A 23550-nucleotide genomic window follows, 5' to 3' on the forward strand; every position below is an offset into this window, starting at 1 on the left:
GAAAATTAGTATTTTGGTGACATAATTCAGCTCCGTTGTGTTACAGTACAATACAGCCTATCTGATTAAGGCTGCTTTAAACTGGATCAGTGCAAAGAGGACTTAACCAGGGTTGAGGATCTGGTGCAGTGTACCTTTAACTCAGCCTCTGTGCATCTCACAAGGTTTGCCACTGCCCTGATTTTATCCCCTGCTTATTTACAACCTCATGTGTTGTGCTGGGGATGAGGTCATGGTTCTGTTCTGTGCACCTGCCAATGTCTGTTGGGTGCCTTGCCTCAGCCATGGTATCTGGTGAGAACCCTAAATATAAAGTGAACTTAGCTGTGTGCCTTTCCTTAGCTGAGCACTTAGTGAGCAAACAAAACAACATCTGCTGAGCATGCTCAGAACTCTTTTCCAATGTTACTAAGCAAGCATGGAAAGATTCAATTTTTATCCATAAATGTCAATAAACAAATTGATGAAAAAATATTTCCACGAATAACAATGAAAATAAGTGCCACTTGAGAACTTCTTAGTTTGATTTAAGGATATTTACTTTGCATATTTACATCGCAAGTATTCCTCTTTGGTTTTTACTGCACTGAGATGAGGTGCAATACAGCATGAAATGTACACATTGGCTACTTCTATTTTCTTAGCACAGTATTTATCTGCCGATTCAGGGCTACAGTATAGCAACACCGTCATCAGTGCAGCACTGACCAGAACGGAGACTGGGGAGAAATTCTTGTTTGGACCAGAAAAAATAGCTTTTCTTTTAAGATTCCTCTAACCCTAGCATCATCATATTGGATTCTACCCAATAATCTCGATTATCAGCACTTTTTACAGTGACTGATTTTATTTGCACCATCTTCTTACATATGAATATACATTTTACCACTCTTTAATAATATACTGTGTTTTTCTATTTTGGCTTTTGTTCTGTAATTTAGTATTAAAATAATATTTAATAAAATAAACTTAATATTAAAATCATACAGTTTTAGTTGATATATTATTTGAACTATATTAGGATATAGATATAAAAATACTGTAAAAAGGTTGATATATATATACACAACACACCATATCTAAAATGTACTGTATCGTACATTAATGACCAAAATATATAGAATAACCTAGTAATTTTCAAATACTAAAGGATTATAAATGTATCAATAAAATTGTTTTGAAAAGACTTGTAGCTTTAAACTGAAATATGATGAAAATGTTTCTAACAGTTTCACTGAAAGCTCCTTTTTTACTTTCCCATCAGAAACCACCACCAAACACCTCAGCAATCAATTAGTTGGAGCTTTTGCACCATAGAAACCAGCAGTTTTAATTTCATCTGATTCTAAGACGTGCAATTTGAAATACACTAAATGAGAAAAGTTTATTAATACGTGCAGTAATTTACAATTGCAGTCTGTATATAAAATGACAATAAATCTGGATAAGTAATTAATAGTTAGCTTCATTTTGCTAATCAAGGAGTCACAAGCATAGTTTTTGGGTACATTACTCAAGAGCAAAATTCAATAATCTTCCAGGATGCAAAATAAGGAACCAAGGTGTCTACTGTATGTACAAATACTCTTGAATAGGAAACTATTGCTATAATAATCTCATATGTGACTGCCTTGAGAACAATGTACAAGGTGGGGGCCAAAATGTCACAACTGGGTATGCAGATCAGCACTTATATGCCCAAATAACTGCTTGTGATGCCTAAAAGCTCATTTGAACATTCAGGTTCAGAAAGGAATGCCCTAACTTAAATGTCCAGATTTGTAAACAGGGACCATGGTTCCTCATGTATAGTAAAACCAGAGATACAGATTACATACGAATGGCTATAAAAAACAAGTGTGAAACATTCAGACATCTTTGCAAAGGGTGACTCTGCATCCTTAAATCGAGTGTTTTTCTTTCTAATGGCATGAGGAAGGAGCGCAAACCATGAAGGGATGATGCTCCCTACTTTTGCATGTCCACAGAATCCTACATCCATCCATCCATCCCTGGGCAGGGTTCTCCACCTCCACACCACTGTCAAACACCTGCGTTGGAGCCCGTTGAGAATTCTTCATGGATCTAGGTTGCAAATATGGAGGGGGGCAGGGCCAGAGGAAGGGATGCACCTTGCTTCGCCATTGCAACAGGAATTCTGCTGAAAACAGGGAACCTGATCTGCAAGGGCTGCTGGAACTGCTATAGAGTCACTGAGCTACTGTGAAAAGGATCCTGGCCTCTTGCAGATCTTCTGAGGTCTGTGCAGATTTCAGGGAAATGGGGATCTGTTGGCTTTGCTGTTTGTTGTGCAGGGATGCAAACTCCACCTTCACTGTCAGAAGCATTTGGAGAAAACTGAGAGGCATCTTGGGCATTTTTCTCCCCTGGAGCCTTCTTGTGTTGTTTAACTCCAGAAGGGGACAATGTGAGACCAATATTTCTTCCTGGCAATATCTAATTCACTCTGTTCATACACTACAGTGTAGGAGTGCTGTCATATTTATCATAGACATGAGCCAGAGGGGGTTCTCAGAGACAGATTCTGCTCGCTTGGGTAAGCATAGCATTAGGTAGTTTTCACTGTGTCAGTATTTTTTAATTTAAGAAAGTTCTATTCCCTTCCAAAGTCAAGTCTGAACTGTACTAACCTTCTGGGGAAAAGTACATTAAGAAAGGTTTTAAAGTACCATACCTTGACCATGCACTAAGGACCATTTTCCAGCAGGCAGCCTCCCACATCAAGCAGCCTTTAAAATCACCCTCAAAGATTCCAAAGCAGTTTTACTTGACATTTATCTAAACAACACCGGACATGACTCTTCTGTCCCTTACACTAGTGAGGAATAGGAATAACTCCAGTGAAGACAACGGAGTAAGTGAAATGAGAACTGGGACCACAACCTCTACTAAAGCAGCAGAAATTTGCTGGTCCTTTATACAGGGAAAAATAAAACAAAAAACCCCCCAACAATCCACCACAAAGGGCACTGAGTGAATTATTTCCACTGTGAGTTTCTGGTGTTACTGTTAACTCTGAAAGCAAAACTTGTGTGGTTTATGGCATCCCCAGATAGTACCAGACATCCATCATTCAAAACTTTCAGATTTTATACATGCAAGATTTAAAAGGAAAATAAAACATTATGGAAGCCCAAAGCGAGAATCCTGAGCCAGGCAATGTCTCACTTCCTCTTATTTAATGATCATCTTAAAGTGACCAAACTACAGTTCTTTCTTTTTAACTTGAATATTTTTTTTAAAATAGCCCTAATCTAAATCTTAGTAGCAGCCTAGGGTGAATTTTTATGGATGATTTATGTATAAACCTCTGAAAAAAGGACTTTATAATGAAAGTGATAGCTCAGCCTTAACTGCAGCACTGGGAACAGTGACACTATAATTAATGTATTATTTCAGTTGTGGGAGACACTGACAGTTGCTTTTTGGTCTTAGGAAGAAATTTATAGTGTCACTGAGGAAAGAGTCATGGAGAAGAATTATGCTAAAGGGGAACAGAAATCCTTGTAGCAAAGACATGTCCTTACACTCTCCATCCCAAACCTTATAAAACTCTGGTATTGACATTGTTACTCCCATGGTGTTATTTATACCCTTCCCCTGTGTTAGATGGCAGAGACACATGCCTGAAGAATATATTCTATGGCAGGGAGGAGCTTTTCTTTCTTTCTTTCTTTGTTTTATAATGATGCATGAAGTTAAATAGTGTATCAGAATCAAAGGGGGAAAAGTGGTTAATTACGTATTGTCAATGAAATCCATGTACTTACTGGTTCAACGTCAAACGCATAAAGTGCATACTCCCGATCAGGTGACACATCATAGCGAATGGCCTTTAAGGAGACCTAAAAAATAATCAGATGTTAAAATAGACACGTGATTTAGCCCAATCATCTGGGCAATTCTAGTGTAAGTCATTATACTTGCCTGAATCCCCTTGCAATTTTAACCCTTCCCACCCCCTGCTGCTGTACTGTGTGTGCTGTTAAACAGAAATCTGTTAGTCTTTGGAGGTGGTGGGTGAATCTCTCCCTAGATACAGGATCTGCTCCTGTATAATGTCGGCAGGAAGTCAGTCGGTGACTCGCTTGGGAGCTGGCTCACCGCCCACAAATCCTATTGGGGATCACTAGGACTGAAGGGTACCATGGACCTGACTTTTCAGAAGTGCTGATTTTCATGCTCATCATGGAGGAAGGGAGGGAAATATTGCCCGACTTCATTATTTTCAGAAGACAGACTCAGCATCATTTCTCACTTACTCATTTTGTTCCCCTGCTTATTTCCTTCCCTCACGCTAACGTACATCTACAGTGCCACATACGTGTAGTCCCATGCAAAAAGCTGATGGGGTGGGAACTAAGTGTGAATGCAGGACAGGATGGGTATAGAAAACGCAGGGTAGTAAAAACTGTGTCCCTCTCATCCCCACAGAGGCTGAAGCTGTATTGTTGTCTCCTATTTAGTTTGTAAGCTCCTGAGGCAGGGACTCCTGCCATCTTTTATATCTGTATCTATATCACTGGTGGTGCTGTATAAAAGTTACATTGTGACTTGGGCTATGTGCCTTCCTCATGGAGTAAGAACCCCCCTTATACGCCTATGCAGGCTATCTTGGGTCTAACAGCACAGGAGTAAAGAGGCCTATTTGTTTGTTTACTTCCTCCCGGCAGCTGTAGGGCAGGAACGAATAGGAAACAGTGGAACATGAAACCTTGGTTCTACCCAATTCTCCCCAGTCACTGGCCAGAGTATTTGAGCCACCAAATAAGGGTGGAGGGCAGCAAATCACAGCTGGTACAAAACATCCATAAAGCACTACCACCGTCCATCCCTAGTCAAAGCAAGATGGAATTAGGATAGGAATTGTTCCTCACAGGAGCGTCTCTGGGTCACCATGTCTCCCAGTGTTGGTTTGGGGGTGATGTAGTGTACGCACCACCCTTTCCTGAGGGCCATGCCTAAAATTAGCCCTAGCATTATCATTAATATACAGCAGCACCTGATATTTGTCTGGTGATGTCTTTTCCCTCCTCTGCTTCTAATTTGTGTAGTGCAGATGTCCCTTCCCTTTTCCTATTTTAATATGCACTTCCAGCTCAGACATTGCCAAGGCCAAAGAGAGGTCACTCTAATATGCCTTTCATCCTCTTGCTTTTAAATCCTTTTCTCCCACCTAACAAATTGGACAGAACTCTTTGAGAGATTATTAAGAAGCACAATGGATCTCGGGTGCAGTGCAAGCAGACGGTATCACACAAAAAGGTCCTTCACAAGGTGAGTGACTGGGCTGGAGCTGCATGAGTGCATAAAGAATCAGATGAGATATCCAAAGGGAGAGGGCACTGAAAGAGGTTTGGAATGGAGGAGTGCTGGAGGAGTGTGCCAGCCAGCAGTGTCAGCATGAAGACAGATTTTGTTTGCTGATGTATTAATAATGCAAAGGAAGGAATCTGTGCCACGACAGTGAAAGTTATTCTGACAAGACTAGGATGAAAGAAGGGGGTGGACGGGATAGAAGAAAGAAGTCAATGTAAATAAGATAGATAATAAAATCCATGACGAGTGAGGCAGGCTAGACGCATAGGCTGATATGATGCTTATACAATACAGTTTAAGGGAGTGAGACAAGGAGAAAACAACCAAAAAGTCGATATTCCTTTAGTGGCTATATGATAAAACAGCATTTGGGAAAAGGCTCTTTCATAAAGAACAGATCTAAAACCTCCAGCCCAGGGCAATAGGAGCAGGAAAGAGAAAGTGAATACAGCTCTCCAGTGTTTAGAGACAAAGGCCCAGTGGAATCCAGAGGAAGGTCTTCTAGTTCAAACAAAGAAGGCCACATTCATAATATTGTGGTTAGGTCCTACATACTTTACTATGAAGAGGGCATAGCTTTATTGTAACAGCTGAATAAGGCAGAGTTATGATTCTCATCCTGGGGACCATGGACTGCCATCAATTGGCCTGGGGAACCCTCATTGGTGATCTGCAGAATGAAATATTTTTGCGGGGAAGACAAAGTAGTAGAGGGCTGGGGAATTGAAGGAGGGTTACGCTGAAGACTATCTTTCTTTTATGGTATGGCCAAAAACTAAGAACCAGTGAAGTAAAGAGCACACAGTGAAGGCTAGAATGAATTCAGCTAAGAAGAGTCAGATATTAAAGGAATCTAGTCAATTCCTCTACACAGAGCACAATTGATACTCTCTGTGGGAAAAACAGCATAGAGCAGTGCAATGGCATTGGCACCCACCCCACGTGAGTGGACACCCCCCCCCCCCCGATAGTGCCTTTGATCAGTCAGTTTTGAGCAGAGCAACACCCGTCTTGTGCGGGTACTCCCTGCCCCCCGACAAATGGTTCCTTCGGTGGGTCTTCAGTGACTCAGCCTCCAGCCAAGTCACACACACTGTCCCTCCTTCTGGGGTATAGTTTCTAGTTCTTACTCACAGCCCTGGCAAGGGGCCATAGCGCCAAGGCTTCCTCCCCGGAGGCACTGCCTTCTTCAACAGCCTAACCAGGGCCCATCTCAGTGCCCTTGGTTGGTGTCCTTTCAGCAGCCCTCCCTGGACTCGATATTCAACCAGACAAGCAGGGCCCATCATGGTACCCTCACCTGGTCTGGCTAAGTTCTGGGCTTAGTCTCCTGGGCTCAGCGTGCCCGCACTGACCTGTCCTTGGTCCCGCCACTCTTCCAGCCAGCCTGGGCTCAATAATACCTGCAGTGAGCTGCCTATGGTGCTGCTGCTCTTCCAGCCAGCCAGACTCTCAGTCCCTCTTCAAGCTCCAGGCAGAAACTGACTGCTCTGCCTAGGCTGCTTCCTTTTATATGGCCCTTCTGGACCATGATTGGCTGCTTCCCTGCAGCCACTCCAGGCTGCCTTGAGAACTTCTCCTCTGCTCTTTTCTGGGGTGGGGTGAGGCAGGGCCATGAGGCCTTCTGCAGGGGGCCTCCAGACCTAGTCTACACTGTCACAAGTGATTATAGGAACAATCATTATGTATAGTCGGCAGAAAGCTTTCAACAGAGACAGGCGGCTGGTCTAGATCCAGCACGTGGTGCTGTCATGCAGAGAATGGATGAAAATGAGCCTCAATCTGTTCATGGACTGGTGGTGCCCTTACGCTGTATTAAAAGGCGCTTATACTGTGGGACAGTGCTCTGCACTGACCCCCAAGGCCTAACGGATAGGTTCTGGAGAAACTTCCATTCAACATTCACTGCCAGAGAAGAGAGGCACTTCAGCATGGGGCCTTTGAAGCTGGTGGGAAATTAATCAGGAAAAAACGTGAGGGGATTTCTAGAGGGAAAGCATAAAATATTTGGTGTATTGTAGGGCTCCACTACTAAACAAAGAAAGAGCTGCATGACAATGGGCTTTCTTGAGAGCAGGAACATGGAAACCAGGACTAGGACCCTTATTCCACAGGTCTAAAATACACCTCAGGACACTGGCGATATGTGCTTGCAGGCAGATGCTGTTAACGCTGTCCCCTTTTAGCTCCCTGACATGAATTTCTGTGGTTTAACTGAATGTGAGAGTCTCACTTTGTAAAGGTGCCAGGGAATAAGTCATCGATGTAATTAGATGTGCAGAGGCTGCCTGTGGACAAAGTGCTTGTAAGGGGCTTATGTTATGGTAAAACAATACAGCCTTGGAGACGTATCAGGATGTGAAGGTTAAATGAAAACATATGGTCTTTAAAGCTAGATATAGCACAACAATAAAAAAAGACTTGAAGATCAGCAGCTCAGTAATGCTTGTAGGCAGATCTTTCAGGCATATTTGAAACATTGACACTGTATTAGAACGATGTCTGAGCAAAATGAGATTAAAGCAGTGTGAAGTTAACATGGAATGTGGTTTTAGTATTTTCTTGACGCAAAACAGGTTTCTGTACAAGGCTTTCTTGTGTCTTTTTGGGTTTGTTTTTTGTGGGGGCAGGAGGGGGAGTTTGGTGGGGGAACTGTGTCTACAGTTCCCGGAGCTCTTTTCTACAGCTGTTAGGCAATTATGTTAAACCTAGCTTAGATGTGTACTGCTTTTGCAACCAGACATATTTCTGGGATCTTGGAAGGAGAATAACCTTTGACTGCATCGAAACCTAGAGGAATAAAAGTTTCATGCCAGAGGGCAGTGGATTCTTTGATGGTGCTTTGCACCATGCCAATCTTGCAAAACAGGCAGAAAAGCAGCTTTACCAGCCAGGTGGGGATTCCCCTGCATATGGGAATGTGATTCTTGGCTGGCAAAATGGCTTAGCATTGGGAGGATGGTGCATATGGATAAGAGAAGGCTCAAATCCTCCTGGATGGGAGGGCCAAAGTTAGGCAATAAACAGTGTAGGTATGAGGCTGTAGGTTTTCAGCTAAATAGTCTTCTCTCAAAGGATTCGGGTGTAGTAAAAAGGAGAAATTCCACATATCTGGGTGCATCAGCAGAGGACTAGGGCATCTGCACTAAGAATCAGACACTCAACAATATCCCCCCAAGAGTTCCAAGGCGACTTCATCTAGAGCATTGCTGCTGTGTCTCCTCATCCTTGCCTGGCCCCAAAAACTCAGCAGAAAGAGTTGAATGACTGGAGGAGTTAATCCTGTTGGGGACATATCTCCAAAACGACTTTCACAGCATCAGAGAAGGAGGAACAATGCCATTGATATTCAGCTCTGCTCCCTCCAATACCATTTTGGAGTCTGAGGTCTTCTGCACCTTTCACCCCAGTCTAGCTAGGTATTTATATCATGTTTATGACTGAGATGTTTAAGTGCCTCTGCAGTCTCCTTGATGAATAAAATTAGTGGGAATGATCTGAACCAGAGCACACTGTAGATATGACATAGGCTGGACAAGTCATCCAAAGTAATAGGGATCTCTGGTCTATAGTGGTGTATGGTATTAATTTGCAGTATTAGTTTCTATTCTAGAATGTCTTCAGCTCAAAGGCATGAGCACTAATTTTAGAAAGACAATGGGGTTCATCTTTCATTACTACTGTAAATGCAAGAGGACTTTTTATGTCAGGTAATCAGCTTTTGCTAACTTGATCTATTCATTTTTAAAACACGGTGATAATATTCTGCTATTTAACATGTTAACTTCTGTCATCACTCTATGTTCACCTGGTATATGATTTAACATAACAAAACATTTTCATTATCTTCTGCACAGATACTATTCTGTCTTACGTGTGAATTTGTTCTCTCTTATCTTACTTCAGGACCCACTGACACCTTATTCCAATAACCTATTCTTTTTTTCCCCTGTAACCCTGCTTGCAGTAAACCCATTACATTGCTCCAGATGTCTTAATACAAAATTTCTTTTTATAATTTCTTTACAGTTCAAACATTGTGCAAACAAAATCAGCATCTCCCAAGTATTTAAAAAAATATTTGCACTCTGTGTGGCAAGCGGGAGAATAAGTCCTAGCAGTGTAAAGCAAATTATAAATACATAATTGCAATGTTCTGTACAGTAACTGTGTAAAAGCCTATGGTAGTTCTCTTTCAATGACATATAATATGCAAGGCTTGCTTCAAATACCTGTAAAGAATTTTTTGCACACTGAAGAAAACTGAGCTTCTAGCTTAATAAAGACAGCACAGATTCCATTTCACATTATCTGCAGTTGCTTAGCCCCATAGTATTCTGATTGGCAATACATGAAGTTGAAAATTAAATGTCATTTTCTACTTTATTGACCTGAATGCAAGAAAACTGTGAAATTATCCTGCTCATTAAAGAAGATACTTACAATTTTTTTGTTTTCTATTAATACTGTTGAATTGTTTGTCTCAACATTCCACAGGCTCACAGTGCCATTCTGGTTTCTATAAATGAACTCTTTATCTGCAGGAAAAAGAAAAAGGAACATTAAGGAAATTGGACAGATTTTGAGCTAGCAAAGTTGCTTATTTATGTTGAATTAACTATGGATTTGTGCCAAAAAGAACTGCTGGTTTCTGTTCTATTTAGTGTTCTTATACCGCACTCATTTTAATCTATTTTGTATAGGTACTCAAACACGCTCATCACTGTTGTCTCTGAGCACCTTCCAGAAGTGCATTTAGCAACATGACTAACATCTGTGATGATTTTGTTCTCTCATCCTCCCTTTTTTGGGGGGAGAAGTGTGCACGGGGGAGTGGTTTTGTTCAGATTTTTTAATTATGCACACACACATCCAGAGTGAGAAGGAGAGCGCTATATGCTTATCTTACAGAAACCCGAGCCTGGGCCATGTGGAGCCTCTTTTTGTTTTGGATGCAACTTCATTTATGTGATTTCAATCCAATGAGATCAGGTAGTCTCATGAGAATTCTACCATCTTGGGGCAAAGTCTTATGAAAACAGCTCACAAGATTTCAAGACTTTCAAATCCAAACCTGAATTTGAACTCTAGGCTATGTCTACACTGATGGCGGCAAAGTCACCACTGTCAGATCGACTTATCTGGATTGACTGAGAAGTCAGTGAAGACCCACTCAGTCGATCCAGAAGTCGATGTACTAAAACCACCTCAAGTGGCATAGCGCTGCGTCGACAGGAACACAGTTCCCGTCAGCGCAGTGCAGTGAAGACAGCGCACAAAAGAGAAGCACAGAAGTCGACAGGAGTTACGCAAGTTCTTTACATACTTTGCATAACTCCCGTCGACTGCCGCCGAATCGCCGAGGTAAGTGTAGACCAAGCCCTAGTCTTATTTTGGCCTCAAATTCTAGCCTAAATATAATCCAAATCCAAAAGACACCTGCCCTATGCACCTGTTTTCATGATAGAAGGTATTGTTTAAGTGTACAACATTATTAGTACAAGTAATGATGCTTAACATATTTATATATCTGCCTGCAGCCTAACACCGCCATTTGAATAAATATCGTTGCAATTTAATTGGCATAATGTAGAAGATAAGAAATCTTATGAACCATTTACAGATAATAAAGTAGAAAAATTTAATCTCTTAACAGTGCATGTATCCGCATCAGCTGCTGACAGAAAAACATGTACCCCAGCCATTTTCATCGTCAATACCACAATAATAAAGAATTTAAAAGCTTCAAGATTCACAATAGATAACTAGAGCTGAGACATGTTATTTATAGGCTTGCATGCTTTGCTTTATATTGTCTTAGTTTACTCAATTTGCATTGTCAAGTGTAATTTGTACAAATCTCTGTAGTGCATGCTTGAAAAGTATTTTTCTTGTTTTGGCTGAAAAATAAAAGGCTACAGAACGTCTATTATTCATAGCACTTCCAGTTTGGTAAATGCCTAAGTAATGGACACATGCAGCTCTTAGGGCTCCACTTAAATCAATGGGATTCCTTCCACTGACTTCACCGGAACTTGGACTTCCCCCTAAGATACCACAGTGACAGGTGCTACAGTAAAACCTATGAAAGACAGATGGGTCAAAGTCTGCCTTGTATGGAATCAGTGACAGCTATGTGTGTACCCATGGGCTGAGCTTCTTCAAATGGATAAAACTGATAATAAATGAACATTTACCAGTACAATTCTTCTCAAATTCCTGATAATTATTTTAAAAAAAAACAGTCACAAGTTTCATTGTTACAGGCATTTGGGAACCAGTGGCCACTATTCAGACAGATTGGGTATTTAATCATGTAGAAATCAGCCAATGTGTTACGTGTGCAACATGAGAAATCTTATATTCAATACAGAAAAGGCCAACTTTAAGTGTGGCCACATACAACATTCAAAGTGTTAGGATTTTTCTAATTAGGTAAACTGGTTATTAAAGCCTAACCCCAACTGAAAGCTCAGCACACAGGTGAAGTATGTTATTAATCAAATGGATCTGTGGGCTTCTTAATAATTGGTACTTATTTCTCAGACCATAACACAAAATGACAAAAGTTATATTGCTCCCCCTAATGAAAACCCTACTAAACTTTTATTACTCCTTATTTCCCTGGTTACATTTACCTAATGAAAACACAATGCTTTAATGAACTGGAAATCTTCTGGGTGACTATGTAAATGCTATTCCATAAGTGGAAGTAAGTGATGAAAAACTTTGTTTCCTTAAAGTTTAACAAGCTTAAAACCTTGTGCTAATCTCTTGTATGTATTTCTAGCACTAATAAAACACATTTTTTTAAAAAGAGAAAACCAGCATTGATTTGTCAAGGCTCTATATCTTGCTATTATATTCAATACAAGCCATCAATAAAGGGTCCGATTTAATGAACAGAAAATTGGCTTGCTTAAAGGAAGAACAAATTGATCCGCATTGCATTTCAGGCAAAACACAATAAGGTTTAGCTAGGCTTCTAGTCATGTTATCTTAGTCAACAAGAGAATCAATGAATAATATTCCCAGGCTTCTGTTTTGAAATATATGATTTGTTCCAGTGAAAGAGTATTTATTTTAATGGGACATACCTCAATCAAAGACAAAAGCAACACAGCAATCTTTGTCTCTAATGAATTCTGTCCAGCAAGCTGATGAGAATTTGCAGTCTGATTAATAGCCGTCATTACAGTTGATAAAGGTTATCACTGAATCTCATTGTTTATATCTGCCTTTTGGTGGGGCTGGTGTTCAGTAATAATTATGCTGAAAATTGTAATTTTTAGGCATAATGCTGTTTATTCCATTATATAATGGATTTCTTGACTAGCAGAGTCAGAACATAAGAACCACCACACTGGGTCAGACCAATGATCAATCTAGCCCAGTATCCTGTCTTCTGACAGTGGCCAGTGCTCAATGCTTCAGAGAGAATGAACAGAACAGAACAGAACAGAACACAACACAACAGGCAATTTCAAGTGATGTCATCCAGGCTCAGCTTCTGGCAGTCAGAGGTTTAGTTCACTAGATTATTCTTCCCCATCTTCCAACTTTCAGGAAATTGAGAGTTTGAAAGAATTTCTACAAAAAATTCACATTTCTCCCTTACTGATGATGACAAAAGTGCTTATCTCCAGAAATAACCTTATGGGTTGAAACCTACACAGTACAGGTGTGGAGCACTGAGAGTATTGGCACAAGGTTTAAAAAAAAAACCCAAAAAACCACATGCAAACCAGGCAACGCCACGGAACCCAGTTCTGCATTAGTGAGTGTGCTGGGAAGCAGGAATTAGACTGCACAGGGGAGTGTCTTAGCAGCAGGCCGAGTATCCTTGTGAAGTCCCTGCCCCTTCAGACATGACCATCCTCTGCTCACACCCTGCCTCTTTTATTCACCCTCTACACTTGAAAATAAGGGAAAAGGAACACCTGGGACTTGAGACTTTCTGCTGCCCAGTGCAGAAGGATTGTGCATAACCTTGCAAGAAGCTTCTACTTGTTGGACACAAAAAGGGCCAGATCCTGCTGCAGTAGAATCAATAGTCAAACTCCCATTGATTTCAATGGAGCAAAATTGGGTCCTATGCAAGGACTTGGAGTAAAATTTTCAAAAGGGCCGTAGGTCAGATTATCAAAGGTATTTAGAGGCCTACAGAAACAGATAGGCCCCTACTGGGATTTTCAAAAGCACCTACCCTGCTGAATTCAATTTATTTCAAGAGGACTTGGGTGTCTAAACTGCTTAGACACCTAACTCCCACTGAAATCAACTGACTGTCTCAAACCATTGCATTCAATCCCACTGAAAGTCAAGGAGACTTTGGCTCCTAAGTGCCTATGTCCCTTTCGAAAATGGGATTTAGCTGCTTTTGAAAATTTTACCACTGAAGGCTCAATGTCTATAATGCAGAACTTTCCTTTATTGAAATACAACACGGCACACCTAAATTGGATTCATTTCTTTAAAGGGTAACTTCTCTGCAACCCCTCTCCTCTTCTGAAGGCTTTTTATATGCATAGACAGGATTTTTTTCTAAGCTACTGATGCTGTAAAATGATTAAACCTTCCCATTCATTGTCCTAAATCAAAGGATTCTATATAGACTTGCTTAACTATGCATAAGAGAACAAGCGAGCCTCTAATGCACCATCATTCTCTCTCCTAAATTTGAACAAACACATAGGTCAAATCCTGCTAACCTTACACATGCAAGTAGTCCCAGTGAAACCCGTGGAAGTTCTCACATGAATAAAGAGAGCCAGGCCTTGCATACAATGTGAAGGTGTTGCTGGTATAGTTATACCAGTATAATAAACCTAGCAAGACCCGCTAGTGGGGATGAAGTTATATTGGTACACAAGTGCTTATACTAGTATAGCTTAAACTGGTTCCGCTGACCAGCTTAAACTATACTGATATAAGCACAGTTATACTGGTAAAACTGCATCTACACTGGGGCTTGTACTGATATAGCTTTCTTGGTTAAAAAATAAATTAAAAAAATCAGACCCCTAACTGACATGGCTGCATTGGTAGAACTTTTAAGTGTAGACCAGGCCCAAGATTTGGCCCTTGATTTAAAAAAAAAAAACACCACAGAGTGAGCTGTATACAAATGGAGAGCAATGTATATTTTCTTGACCAACAACCTGCAACAACAAAGGCTTAAATTAATATAATTTTAGGGACTGAGTGCACATAAGTGAATCGTTTATAGAAATACCAATTGACTACGTGGATTTATATCAGTTTAATGATTTATTCTTCCAGAGCCACCCCTCAAATCATTTGCCAAAAGATCTTGTCAGCGAAGAGAGTGTCCACTGAGAAACTTTTAACACCTTTTAACTCATTACACAGTTTATTATGGACTTCTGCCAGCTTAAAAGGCCTAATATTCTCTGCCCTTTTTAGTCACTAGCCAGAACAATTCTACAGAAGAACACAACGAGAGATGCAGAGAAGCTAATGAAAGAAATCATTATGCCAACACAATTTAATGTATGTTTTACAAGGCAATAGTTAAAAGGACATTTGTGCTTCCAAATACCCTTTGGACATATCCAAGCACACCTCAGGGGTCACAAGCAATCTAAACTACTACACTCTCTGATTACATTTACTTTTTATTGCAACCATACTAAATGGCTATCAATATTTCCTTGAAATTAAGCAGATTTTAACTTCAAACCTGAAAGAGTTCTGGGTAATCATACATGACATCATTTGTCACCGACAGTTTCCTTTCTTGTGTGTATATGTCTGTTAGATTTGGCTACCCAGGACTCTGGCAGCTCTCTGCTCTCTTACAGCACATCCTGCTCCCTCTCCATTAGTGTGAACCAAGAGGAAACACAGAGCTCCCTCTGAAAGGGTAGTACATGGTACTGTGGCCCAAATTTTCATACGGGACTAGTGATTTTGGGTGCTTCCATTTTTCAGATGTCCAGCTTGACACATCCTAAAGGGGCCTTATTTTCAGGAAGTGCTGAGCATTGGGTGGCTGAGAATCAGGTCTCTTTATGGTGTCTCAAGCCTGGCACCCAAATAACTGACCTCTGTTGTAATAGTGTGCCGATGACCCGTCTAGATTCCCCATGGTAAAAATAAAGTTGACCCCAGCTGGACATGAGAAGTCCTAAAGAATTACAATCTAGACTAAGGAAAAATATTTACATCAATGTCAAAGAACAGAAAGAAATGATGGTTGTACAACCATTCTAACAATATTAAACTGGTACAGTAATAACATCCAATATTACAGTGCAGAGATAGTAACACAAGATGCATGATAGACTGATAAGCTTTTGAGAAGAATTTTCCTATTGCATTATTTGTCTCTAGAGAGCATAACCACTTGTTCAATGATACAGAGCAATAAGAATTTCATCCTGACAAATAAAAAATAATGTAGCCTTATGTTCTCTCTTTTCAAACATCAGCAAACACAACAAATGATTGAAAGGCATTAAATAGAAATTCTAAAATTGTTATGCAGCACTTTTCAGACATCAGTCAAAAACAGAAGGTCACACTAACCGTCAGGACAGATTCAGTCTGTGACAGAGACTGCCCTAATTAGGGTGTAATCAAGAATCATGCAAAGAAAAAGATGATGTCTGAAGACAATGACAATTCGACAATGTCAACAGAATAGCTGCAGACTGCCCTATGGGAGCAGTTTGACTGAGCTTTTTCAGGGCTGAAGTTATTCTGTAGTATGCAATGTAAACTGCTGTGATTTAGTTGTACACTGTGGCATACCTAATGTTGTTGGACCATCGGAAGAGAGTAAAGTATCTTCTGTTGAGTTATCTCCCACTATTGCAACACACATGAAGGAGCACATCTGCAACAGATCCCGTTTCCACTAATGTTAGCCACACTGACTAGCTGGTAGTTAACATCTGATAGACTTACAGAATGGGATAAGAACCTCTCAAAAAATCCTCTGAGCTTCACAGGAAGTGAAAATACTGTACCCAATTCTAACTGGAAACAAACTTTTCAGATAGGAAGAATGTAATTACTTCAGTTGGTACTGAGCCAAGACACCAATATTAATATCCCTTCTCTTCCAGAAAAGTGCCACAATACCTTGAATGATAACAAGCAATGAGGACCTTGATTTTATATTGCATCTAAAAAACAACACTTCCTGCAGCGCAATGGCCACCAAAACCAAGCCATTGGAGGGGGAGGGGGAGGGGGGGCGGGCCTCAGCACTGTGGCAGCGGGAAGGTTCCATCTGCTGAATCAGCACTGCCAATTCCTGCACCTACTTGGGACTTCCCTGGTGTTGTCCTGATCAGGTTTTGATCAGGCCTAACTTGTTAGCATTTACAGTCAAACAAGCAAACAGACAGGATGTAGGGCAGTAGGATAGTGTTTGAAACACAGAGAAAACAGGCAACAACGAAGACTGTATTCATATTCATTGATAAATGCCACACAATGGAATTGAATGAGGCTGAGATAAAAATATTTTACTTCCCCCTTTAGGTTTCTATTTATATTATTTTCAGACTCAGATCCTGCCGCACTGCCTTAGCAGACCTGGGGACCCCAGAATCAGTGTGGTTACCATCCTCTGAGGGAGGGTGATTCAGAAATCTCATGCACGGGGTACAAAGGTCCTTGCACCTCAATGCGCAGGAAGCTTGGGGACAGGATGAAGAAAAGGGACAGTATGGGGACAGTAAGCACAAGGCTACACAGATCCAGTAGCCATTCACACTGCAGTGGGGGATGCAACTCTCCAAGGGATCACTGTAGCCTCTGAGCATTGTGGCAGAGAATTTAAAGCTCTGTTAGAGTTATCCTAACAAAGAATGATGAATTGCATTTCTGCTCTTATCCTGAAGAATAACATTATATTGTCACAATAGCAATAGAACCTGCAAATGTCGTACCTAGAAATGCTGCATGTGGCATGGCAGTGGCCCGTAGGGTGCCTGCATAGAATACCGATTAGTATTCACACTAGGTAACCATGCCCTCGCTCAACAAACCACTGATGTGCTAAAGCAGCCTGAAAGCACTGAGTTTGCAATAGGTTTACAGATTAAAAATAGCCCACCATCCAGCCAAACAATTCACCTGGATATCCAAACACACATGTATGGAATGGAAATTGTGAAGGGCTTGGGAGTTCCAGTCCAAAAAAATGTTTTGTGAGTGATGGGAAATAGCAAGCACAACAGGCTGAGGTGAAGAGGCTGCTCTGTCTGTGACCAGCACACACAATACTGCCATACAAAAGGGCCCAATCCTGCAGGTGCTGAGCGACCACAGCCTCCACTGATTGATTTCAAGACCAGGGGAATTAGATTGTGAGAAAACAAGGACAGAACGAGGCAAAGTGGGGAAAAAAAGAGGAAATGTAAAGCACTAGAAAAAGGACCTGGGGAAAGCCTGGCAGGAGACATACACAACAGAGAAGATGAATAGAAATGCAATGAGTGAGACAAGAAAGGCCAGGAGCAGGTGGTGGAGAAGCACTAGCATAGCCAAGTTTAGAAAGTAATATTGATTTTATTCTGCATTCATGACAGGAGAAGCTGTATTTTATTTATTAGACTGTAGGTCTGGTTTTCTCTTTCTCACTCACTTTGGGTAGTACCTCTCTTACGGCAATCAATGGGATAACTTCGTATAGTAACTCAGAACAAAGGAGCCAGAGCTGACTGCTCAGAGTTTCTCTGAAGGGCAGGGATTCTGTGTTCCTCTGTATAGCGCTAATGATACAGATGACACCCAACAAGCTCACTAAGCCTTGCACTGCTGAAATGTTGGCTTTGCAATCCACATAATCAAAAACTGCAGCTCACCCCCAAACGTGGGCAAAACTAGAACAGCAATGTTGCAATGAAGCCTTATAAAATGAAGATCGCCTTTACCAGCCATAATGCAGTGTGTCTATCAATCTTCTAAGACGTGTACTCACAAACACTTACAATTAAACCTCCAAATCAGGGGTGACTCCACAACTCAGTGCACACCCTAAGCACCTTGGAAAGGAACTGGGCAAACCACAAGGAGGAAAGGGAGAGAAATCCTCCCAAGTCTTTGGGGTGGCACCAAAGCTACCCTGCAGTGGGGGAGCGAGAAATAAGAGAACCTATGTAGCAGTGTATCTTCTAACCCTCGAGTCACCCACAGTTCTACTTCCCACCACCCTGACCTGTGAGTATTGCTACAGAATGATCGCCAATGGAGCTGGCCTCCATGTCACATAGACGTGTGCCCCCTAATGCAGCACTACAGTAATACTGTTCTCCAGCCTCAACTCAGTTCCACTCGCCACCAACCAGCACTTTTATTTGAGGGCTGAGCCTGATTCGCGGGCGGGACTTCCCTAATTGGGGGGCCTATACAGGGAGCCACCCAATCAGGCGGAAGCACACCTGCAGCGGCACAGGAGCCAAGCAAACAGAACTGTAAACAGGAGAATTTGAGTGGGAGTGTGCAAGTGGAGTTTGAGGAGGGAGTGTGTAGGGTTCTGCTTTTGTTGCAGGTTTGTTTTGGTGGGGTGTTTTTTCTGTGTGTGTGTCTGTGTGTGTGTGTTTTTCTCTCACTGACAGAACATAAGTGAGGAAGCTATGCCAGATACAGAGGCAGCAGTTACAGTGACGAAAGCAGTGGAAGAGACCATGAAGATGACTGGATGATCTGGATGACAGATGGCTCAGGCAGTGGTGCTATAGGACTGCTTTGGGATGTCTGGCCACTGGGAGGCATTCATGAGCAGAGGACTGTTCTCTTGGGATGGACTTCATCTGAATAGGGAGGGAAATAGACTTCTAGGATGGAGGTTGGCACAACTGATGAAACTAGGAATTTGGGGGAGATGGTTGGGAGATGCCTGGGTGATCCCCACGCCTAATTTTAACATTGAGAAGAAGGAAAATGAAATAGGAAAGGATACAGCAGTGGGTAAGAGAATGGACATGAAGAGGAAGGGTGGTGTAGATACCAGTCTAATATGTGATACTGGCGGTAGAATGACTGTGGTGAATCATGTAAGAAATGGGAGTGAAGCCAAACAGCAAAAATTAAGATGTTTGCACACCAATGCAAGGAGCCTGGGTAACAAAATGGAGGAACTAGAGCTACTGGTGCAGGTATTGAAGGGTATGTGCTGTAGGAAAGACAGAAATAAAGGCAAAAGTGGTGGAGTAGTATTGTATATCAATGATGAAGTAGACTGTAAAGAAATTAGAAGTGATGTAATGGGTAAGACAGAGTCTGTCTGGGAAAAAATCACACTGGGGAAGAAAACTGCAAGAGCTTCCCCTGGGATAGTGCTCTAGGTGTGCTACAGACCACCGGGATCCGATTTAGATATGGATAGAGACCTCCTTAACGTTTTTAATGAAGTAAATGGGAACTGTGTGATTATGGGAGATTTTAATTTCCCAGATATAGGCTAGAAGATTAGTGCTAGTAATAATAATAGGGCCCAGATTTTCCTGGATGTGATAGCCGACAGATTCCTTCATCAAATAGTTGCTGAACCAACAAGAGGGGATGCCATTTTAGATTTGGTATGGGTGAGTAGTGAAGATCTTGTAGAAGAACTGGTTGTAGGGGACAATCTTGGTTTGAGCGACCATGAGCTAATTCAGTTCAAACTAAATGGAAGGATAAACAAAAATAGATTTGTGACAAGGGTTTTTTATTTCAAAAGGGCTAACTTTAAAAAATTAAGGGAATTAGTTAGGGAAGTGGACTGGACTGAAGAACTCATGGATCTAAAGGCAGAGGAGGCTTGGAATTACTTCAAGTCAAAGTTGCAGGAACTATCTGAACCCTGCATCCCAAGGAATCAGAAAAAAATCATAAGCAAATGTTGTAGACCAAGCTGGATGAGCAAGCATCTCAGACAGAAGATTAAGAGAAAGCAGAAAGCCTACAAGGAGTGGAAGATGGGAGGAATCAGCAAGGAAAGATCTCTCTTGGAGGTCAGAACATGTAGAGACAAAGTGAGAAATGCCAAAAGCCAAGTAGAGGTGGACCTTGCAAAGGGAATTAAAATCAATAGTAAAAGGTTCTACAGCCATATAAATAGGAAGAAAACAAAGAAAGAAGAAGTGGGACCGCTAAGCACTGAGGATGGGGTGAAGGTTAAAAATAATCTAAGCATGGCCCAATATCTACACAAATACTTTGCCTCAATTTCTAATGAGACTAATGAAGAGCTTAGGGATAGTGGCACGGAGTGTGGGGGGGCGGAAGGGGCTCATGGGTTTGAGGAGATGGAGGTAGGAATTACCACATCCAAGGTAGAAGCGAAACTCGAACTGCTTAATGAAACTAAATCAGGGGGCCCAGATAATCTTCATCCAAAAATATTAAAGGAACTGGCATGTGAAATTGCAAGCCCATTAGCAAGGATTTTTAATGAATCTGTAAACTCAAGGTTTGTACCATATGACTGGAGAATTGCTAACATAGTTCCTATTTTTAAGAAAGGGAAAAAAAGTGATCTGGGTAATTTACAGGCCTGTTTGTTTGACCTCAGTAGTATGCAAGGTGTTGGAAAATTTTGAAAAAGAAAGTAGTTAAGGACATCGAGGTTAATGATAATTGGGACAAAATACAACATGGCTTTACAAAAGGTAGATCATGCCACATCAACCTGATCTCCTTTTTTGAGAAGATAACAGAATTTTTAGACAAAGGAAATGCAGTGGATCTAATTTACCTAGATTTCAATAAGGCATTTGATACGGTTCCATATGGGGAATTATTAGTTAAATTGGAAAAGATGGGGATTAATATGAAAATTGGTAGGTGGATAAGGAACTGGTTAAAGGGGAGACTACAACAAGTCAAGCTGAAAGGTGAACTGTCAGGCTGGAGGGAGGTTACTAGTGGAGTTCCTCAGGGATCAGTCTTGGGACAATCTTATTTAAACTTTTTATTACTGACCTTGGCACAAAAAGTAGCAGTGTGCTAATAAAGTTTGCGGATGATACAAAGTTGGGTGGTATTGCTAATACAAAGAAAGACCAGGATATCATACAACAAGATCTGGATGACCTTGTAAACAGGAGGAATAGAAATAGGATGAAATTTAATAGTGGAACATGCAAAGTCATGCACTTAGGGACTAATAACAAGAACTTTTGCTATAAGCTGGGGATGCATCAGTTGGAAGTGACAGGAGGAGAAGGACCTGGGTCTATTGGTTGATCACAGGATGACTATGAGCCACCAATGTGATGTGGCCGTGAAAAAAGTTAATGCAGTCCTAGGATGCATCAGGCAAGGTATTTCCAGTAGAGATAGGGAGGTGTTAGCACTGTTATACGAGGCATTGGTCAGACCTCATCTAGAATACTGTGTGCAGTTCTGGTCTCCCATGTTTAAGAAAGATTAATTCAAACTGGAACAGGTGCAGAGAAGGGCTACTAGGATGATCCAAGGAATGGAAAAACTGCCTTATGAGAGGAGACTCAAAGAGCTTGACTTGTTTAGCCTAACCAAAAGGAGGCTGAGGGGAGATATGATTGCTCTCTATAAATACATCAGATGGATAAATATTAGGAAGGGAGAGGAGTTATTTAAGTTCAGCACCAATGTGCACACAAGAACAAATTGATATAAACTGGCCATCAGGAAATATAGGTTTCTAACCATCAGGGGAATGAAGTTCTGGAACAGTCTTCCAAGGGAAGCAGTGGGGGCAAGACACCTGGCTGGCTTCAAGACTGAGCTTGATAAGTTTATAGAAAGGATGGTATGATGGGATAGCCTAATTTGGCAATTGACTGATCTTAGATTACTAGGAGTAAATATACCCAATGGCCTGTGAAAGGATGTTAGTTGGGGTGGGTTCTGAGTTACTACAGAGAATTTTTTCTCCCGCAGGGCAGATTGGCAAAGGCCCTGGGGGGTTTTCACCTTCGTCTGTAGCATGGGACATGCCTCACTTGGAGGTGGATTCTCTGTACCTTGAAGTCTTTAAATCATTCTTTGAGAACTTCAATAACTCAGTCTTAGGTTAGGGGTCTATTACAGGAGTGGGTGGGTGAAGTTCTGTGGCCTGTGTTGTGCAGAAGGTCAGACTAGATTATCATAATGGTCCCTTCTGACCTTGTAGTCTATGTAGTCTATAAGCAGGGGAGAAATAAGCTACAGTTTATTATACTCCCAGACTGCTCTAAGGAAGCAGCTAGCAACAGGGAACAGCTTGCCTGTAACAATGTGAGTATAGCCCTTAATTCCAGGAGGAAACTCATTTTTATCTTTCTGGTATTATGGGTCATTATCATTTTACTGCCTTTAGCACTTTTTGCATGAAGGGCGAAGACTAAAACTTTTCTAAATAGGTGATTTACTGTAATTTAGCTAACTGCTGAATATCACATTGCACTGGTACATTAAGTAAGCACAACATGACAGAGTGTGCTTTATTATGCAGGAAATAGTGTTAATCATTCGTCACTTCAACGCAGCATGTACCAACTGCACCAGTCTGGTGCTTTTTCAGTGGTAGCATTCAAATAAAATACAATTATATCCCAGGCAAATTAAAAGTGGAAAGATTCCCCCATCTACATGCATCTAGCAGCCTTTTCAATTTACCTGTCAAAGGCTGAGACCTCCTAGAAAATTTAAATATATAAATCAGTAACAAAGTTCTATTTGTATTTTTCGTCTGATCCCAAACCCTTGAAAATCCAAGTTAGAAAATCCAGATAAGGAGCAGAACTGGACCCAAACCCAGATCTTAAACTCAGACCTCCCAAAATTTGATGAGGTGGAGTTCCGGGTTAAGAGCCAGATTCTGAGACTGGCTCTGCGGGTCTGAACCAAACCCCCAGGTCAGAACAGCCCTGGATTGGATGGGGATACCAGCTTTGTAGCTCAGGCATGTCCATCTTTGGTAAAGCTGTGGCCTCTAAAGATCCAGGGGAAGAACGGGGAATTGATTTCATTTCACTGAAGTGCCTCCACCCTGGTTCTAGATGCTTTTACAATATGGCAGCACATACAAAATATTTAAACTAGACAAAAAATACACAAACAAAAATCCCGCACAAGAGCAACCATGAACTGCCCAACCCAACCCAAGCCATCCAGGTCAATATAAAATGTCCCCAAACTAATAACAGCAAAACCCTCCCACCTCTAACCATCCACAACCTTCACAAAACACCTTGGAGGAGGGCAGGGCGAGGGAGGCGATCT

The 23550-nt window shown here is 41.3% G+C and overlaps 1 protein-coding gene across 1 annotated transcript in view; it reads right to left on the bottom strand.

Annotated features, from left to right (window-relative positions):
- The window catches only part of DPP6 (dipeptidyl peptidase like 6), a 370977-nt gene that overhangs the window by 214144 nt on the left and 133283 nt on the right, over nt 1–23550 (bottom strand). The window contains exons 4-5 of the mRNA XM_067542727.1: nt 9784–9878; nt 3792–3866 (exon numbers count right to left, since the gene is read on the bottom strand). Coding sequence (XP_067398828.1) covers nt 3792–3866; nt 9784–9878 — 170 coding nt within the window. The remainder of the gene's footprint in view (nt 1–3791; nt 3867–9783; nt 9879–23550) is intronic.

This window comes from Emydura macquarii, unplaced genomic scaffold, assembly GCF_026122565.2.
Source record: "Emydura macquarii macquarii isolate MOO-44397 ecotype Brisbane River unplaced genomic scaffold, CSIRO-AGI_Emac_v2 contig_719, whole genome shotgun sequence".
Lineage (NCBI taxonomy): Eukaryota > Metazoa > Chordata > Testudines > Chelidae > Emydura > Emydura macquarii.